The sequence below is a fragment of the Elephantulus edwardii genome, unplaced genomic scaffold, assembly GCF_000299155.1.
Source record: "Elephantulus edwardii isolate Elephantulus edwardi_28Jun2011 unplaced genomic scaffold, EleEdw1.0 scaffold00217, whole genome shotgun sequence".
Lineage (NCBI taxonomy): Eukaryota > Metazoa > Chordata > Mammalia > Macroscelidea > Macroscelididae > Elephantulus > Elephantulus edwardii.
This window is the reverse complement of record NW_006399967.1, coordinates 1311474-1316411: the sequence shown is the minus strand read 5'-3', so window position 1 is coordinate 1316411 and position 4938 is coordinate 1311474. Positions and strand designations below refer to the sequence as shown.

The 4938-nt window shown below is 48.3% G+C and overlaps 1 protein-coding gene across 1 annotated transcript in view; it reads left to right on the top strand.

The window, feature by feature from the left end:
- Positions 1-343: 343 nt before the first annotated feature.
- The window catches only part of LOC102869937 (zinc finger protein 14-like), a 7316-nt gene continuing 2721 nt past the window's right edge, over positions 344-4938 (top strand). Inside the window, exons 1-4 of the mRNA XM_006897970.1 lie at positions 344-349; positions 1053-1196; positions 1376-1437; positions 2617-4166. Coding sequence (XP_006898032.1) covers positions 344-349; positions 1053-1196; positions 1376-1437; positions 2617-4166 — 1762 coding nt within the window. The remainder of the gene's footprint in view (positions 350-1052; positions 1197-1375; positions 1438-2616; positions 4167-4938) is intronic.

Below are 4938 nucleotides of genomic sequence, written 5' to 3'. Positions count from 1 at the left end.
GTGTTGCATTCCCATTCTTCTCAAGGTTATCCATAATGTCTTGTGATCCACACATTCAAATGCCTTTGCATAGTCAATAAAACACAAGTGAGATTAGGTCTGGACAGGACAGGGTTAAGAGCTCTAGCACACAGGGTCGCTATGAGTCACAGGCGACTCAGCAGCACACAAAAGACATCTTCCTCGGGGGCTCTGTGGCGTAGTGGGAAGGAGTTGCCCTGCCAACTCAAAAGTGGCTTGGACCCACCAGCTGCTCCACAGAAGAAAGTGAGCTGTCTCGTCCCATGTGATTGACTGCCCATGAAAACCCCCCCTGCAGGGTCAGCGAAGAGTTGATTCCAACATGACGGTACACAACACAGCAACAAACGCCCCTCTGGTATTCTTTGCTATCAGCTAAGCTCTGACATCAGCAGTGACACCCTTTCTTCCATGGCCTCTTCTGGATCTAGTTTGAACTACGGGCTGTTCCCCATCCATGTATTATTGCAGCCGCACCACAGCTCACCTGCTTTGATGTTGCACTTCAGGTAGTCCTGAGTGATGTAGTGAGACCTTGAAAGTCCACTGGGATGGTTTCTTCACAAGGCACTGATGACCTTAAAAGGAGAAGAGTTGCTTCGTTAGTCCCGTGTTTAATTACTCCCTTGAACCTTGAATTCTAATGATAAACTAAGCTAAGACGTGAAGTCTTCACAGTGACAGTGTAGAGAGATGCTCTGTAAGTAAGTGGTGCTGTTTAATCTCTGGTTTCAACTCTGCTGGTCATCAGTGGGACTGAGTCGTACCTGACCTACTATTGGGTTTCCAAGGCTGTACACCACACAGGAGAGGGTGGCCCATCTTTCTGTCAGGAAGCTGCTGTGCATTTGAAGCGCCAGAAATCCCTAACTCGTGGGTTAGTGCACAGAAGCACACACTGATCTGACAACATACCGTATTTGTTCCCAGAAAGGAGCGTACTGTGAAGATCCCAGAATCCTGTTTCAGCTTCTTGTGCGTTGACTCCAGTCCCCGTGCTGTCTGCTTCACCCATAACTGGTGTGTTTTAGGAGACGGTGGTCTTCGAGGACGTGGCTGTGGACTTCACACGGGAGGAGTGGGCTTTGCTGGATCCGGCTCAGAGGACGCTCTACAGGGATGTGATGCTGGAGACTGTCAGGAACCTGGAGTCCGTAGGTGAGGTGGCGTCACCGGTGAGGATGGCATCTCCCCTGCGCTCGTGTTTAGACAGTGCGCACCATCAGCTCATTAGGCCTGTGGAGTCTCTTGGTTTTGGAGCATTTTGGTGGTTGGTTTTTAATTTTTTTTTTCACCCACACACACAGGAAGGAGCCTTCTTTCACATAAGATTTGTTCATTTTTTTGCTTCCAGATGATAAGACTCCATTTCCAGGCAATGAACCAGTTTTTCAACCAGAAACTCAGGAGCAAAAAGTATCCAAAAAAGAGAAAGCACGAAAATTTAGAAGAAATTGCTCTTGGACCTCTGTTTTAGGAAAACTTTGGGAAGGCCTTAACAATAAAGATGAGCATAAAAACCAGGGGATACTTCCAAGGTAAGTAACACACCCAAGAGGTCATGGTGCCTCCGGATTCTGTTTCACAAGCTCTAAAACAAAAAAAAAATGCAAAGGAGCAATAAACGAGGTAATGCCCAGCTCCATCTTTGTTTAGACGTTGTTTGAAACGTGTATCTGTCGACTGGAAACGATGATCAAAATCTCCATGTTTATCAGAAACACTGTTTTAATAATGTCTGACATAGAAGGATCCCTGAAGGGTTTAGTGGCAATAAGAGATCTGCTGGACTAGGACATGTTCCAGGAACATCTGAGACCCTTGAAGGGGATCCGGTTTGAAAACAACCTAGATCCAGTTCTCAGAGGTATTCCTTGTCAGCGTTCTTCTGAGTCTCTGACCCCTAAAGGGTTAAGTGCATCAGAGGAGTTCTTGCTAACAAACTTGGGGTTACAAACAACCTCACCCTGGAATCAGATTTACATACCCCTTTGCCTTCTTGAGATAAAGAGAAAGAACACAGAGCCTTGACGAATCAGGGATAATTTGATTTGGTAGGATGTTTCTTCCTTTTTTTTACCCTGAGAAAAGTGTACGTGACTTTCTTTGAGTGTGCTGTGTCCACTTCTGTAATAAAAGAGAGGACAGGACAGCTCTATTTGGCCTTTTGCCTAATAAAGCCCTTGGTCCTTCGTTTATCTTCCCTCCTCAGTCTCTGTCTTCTGCGACCCGCGATCACAGACACCCGTGAACCACAGATGGAGTCCTCTTTCAGAGCATTGCATTTACTCCGTTTTCAAACAATTTGAAAAGGAGTAGAAAATAAGGAAGATCAATGAAAATGGGTAAAATGGAATCTCATTACCAAAACACCAAACCTTTTGCCATCAAGTCCATTCTGATTCTGTTGGGGTTTCATGCTTGTAAATCTTGAGAAAAGACAACAAAGTGGAAAATCTTTTCCTCCTTCAGAGCTGTCGGTGGGAGCAAACTATTGACCTTTCAATAATGCCAGGTGTTTCTTACTAACAAATACTAATCTGTTAATAATATGTTCCTCATTGGTGCGTTATTAACACGCTTCTCTGTTAGCAGTGCCCACATGGATGTGAGACTCTGTGCAAGTGATGGCAGCCGTCAAATGGGAACAACATTCAACCGGAATCCAGATCGGAATGTGTCCAAGAGAAGGGCCGCTGGAGGAAATCCACAAGAAGACACTGTGTGCGGACAGGTCTTCACGCATCCTGCATCGTTGGAGAGGCGCATCGCAGCCCACAGGGGACACAGACCTGATCCGAGTCCAGAGTGTGGCGAGGGCTTTGCCTTTCCATCAGAGCTGACGGGACACACGACGACCCACTGTGGAGAAAGACCTTACTCGTGCGAACTGTGCTGGAAAACATTCATTCACGCGCGGTCCTATCGAAGGCATGAAAAAGTGCATGACAAAGAGAAGCCCCGTGCGTGTGCGCAGTGTGGAAGGACCTTCGGGTTTCTAGACTCCTTTCAAAGGCATGAAAGGACTCACAGTAAAGGGAGACTGAACGAGTGCCAGGAATGTGGGAAAGTATTCAAATGGCCTTCGTCTCTCACACGACACATGAGGACACACAGCCGGGAGAAGCCCTACGAGTGTGAGCAGTGCGGCAAGGCCTTCAAGTGGCCCATCTCCTTACAGACACACCTGAAAACACACGTGGGAGAGAAGTCGTACAGGTGTGAGCGCTGTGGGAAGGCCTTCACCTGGCCCGTCTCCTTACGGGCACACAGGCGGTCGCACTGCGGGGAGAAGGCGTACACGTGTGAGCTGTGCGGGAAGGCTTTTAGCTGGCCCCTGTGCCTGCAGAGACACCAGCGCACACACAACCCGGAGAAGCAGCACGCGTGCCGCCAGTGCGGGAAGACGTTCCGGTGGCACTTTTCCTTACGCAGACACCTGGTGACACACTCGGGAGCCAAACCCTATGAGTGTAAGGATTGCGGGAAAGCCTTCAGCTGGCCTATCTCTTTACGAGAACACATGACAAAGCACGCTGGCCAAACAGCCCATGAGTGCCAGGAATGTGGGAAAGCGTTCTATTACCTCCAGTCCCTGCGGAGGCATGAAAGGAGCCACAGCCAGGAGAGGCCGCACGCGTGCAGGCAGTGTGGGAAGGCCTTCACCCAGCTCTTCTACCTGCGCAGACACGCCCGGACACACAGCGGGCAGAAGCTGTATCCCTGTAAGGAGTGCGGGAAGACGCTCAAGTGGGCCTCCTCACTGGCCATCCACATGAGAATCCACAGGGGCACGAAGCCCTACGCCTGTCAGCAGTGCGGCAAAGCTTTCAACTGGGCCATCTCTCTGCGGGCGCACATGAGGATGCACTCGGGCGAGAAGCCCTATGGCTGTAAGGAGTGTGGGAAGTCCTTCTACTGGGCCATATCTTTACGCACCCACATGACCACGCACACAGGGAAGAAAGCCTACACGTGCCCGCAGTGTGGCAGAGGCTTCCATCAGCTGTCCTACCTGCGGAGACACGTCCGCATCCATGCCGGAGAGAAGCCGTATGAGTGTAAGGAGTGTGGCAAAGCCTTCAAGTGCCCTTCGTCTTTACCCAAACACATGAGAACTCACACGGGAGAGAGACCCTACCAGTGTAAGGAATGCTCAAAGGCATTTGTGTCTTCCTCAGCCTTACGATATCATGTGACAACTCACACTAGAGCAGCGCACCAGAGGGGTCAGCAGAAGGTGGGGGCTCTCAAAAAGTCACCCCAGAAGAACTGCATAAAACTTACAAATTAGGGATCGATTTCATCAGTACCTCATCCTTTAGGGCATCCCATGAGAGTGCATTCTTAGTTATTTGACAATTGTTATTAGGTGGATTTGAGTTGAGTACAAGTCATAGCAACCCTATGAACAAAAGATCTGAACCCTGTTCTATCCTGTGCCATCCTCACACTTCCTGCCACCCAAGAACCCATTGTGGCAGTCACCCTGTCAATCCACCTGGCTGAGGGTCGTTGACTCCTTTGCCAACCCTTCCCCCCCAACCCAGCATCGTGTCTTTCTCCAAGGAATAGCCCCTTCCAGCAACTTGCCCAAAGTGTGACAGTACTTGTCTGTCAGTTTGCTGTACAGAGATAACTTGGTTGTACTTGAGAATTAAGGATTAAATTAAGAAAGAATTTTGTAGACACTCTTAGTTATAATACAAAAGTTTACCCTGCTAGCCTTTTGGGTATTTTTTTAATAGATGTTTTAAATTTAAGGTAATATATTGCCTTTCAAATGTAAATGCCTTCCAAACCTATGCGTCTTTTAAAGTGTTGTTGTTGTTGTTAAGTGCTTTTGAGTCGTAGATGATTCATAGTGACTCTAGGAACAAAAGACCTGAACACTTGTATAACTTTCATCATTTCTCC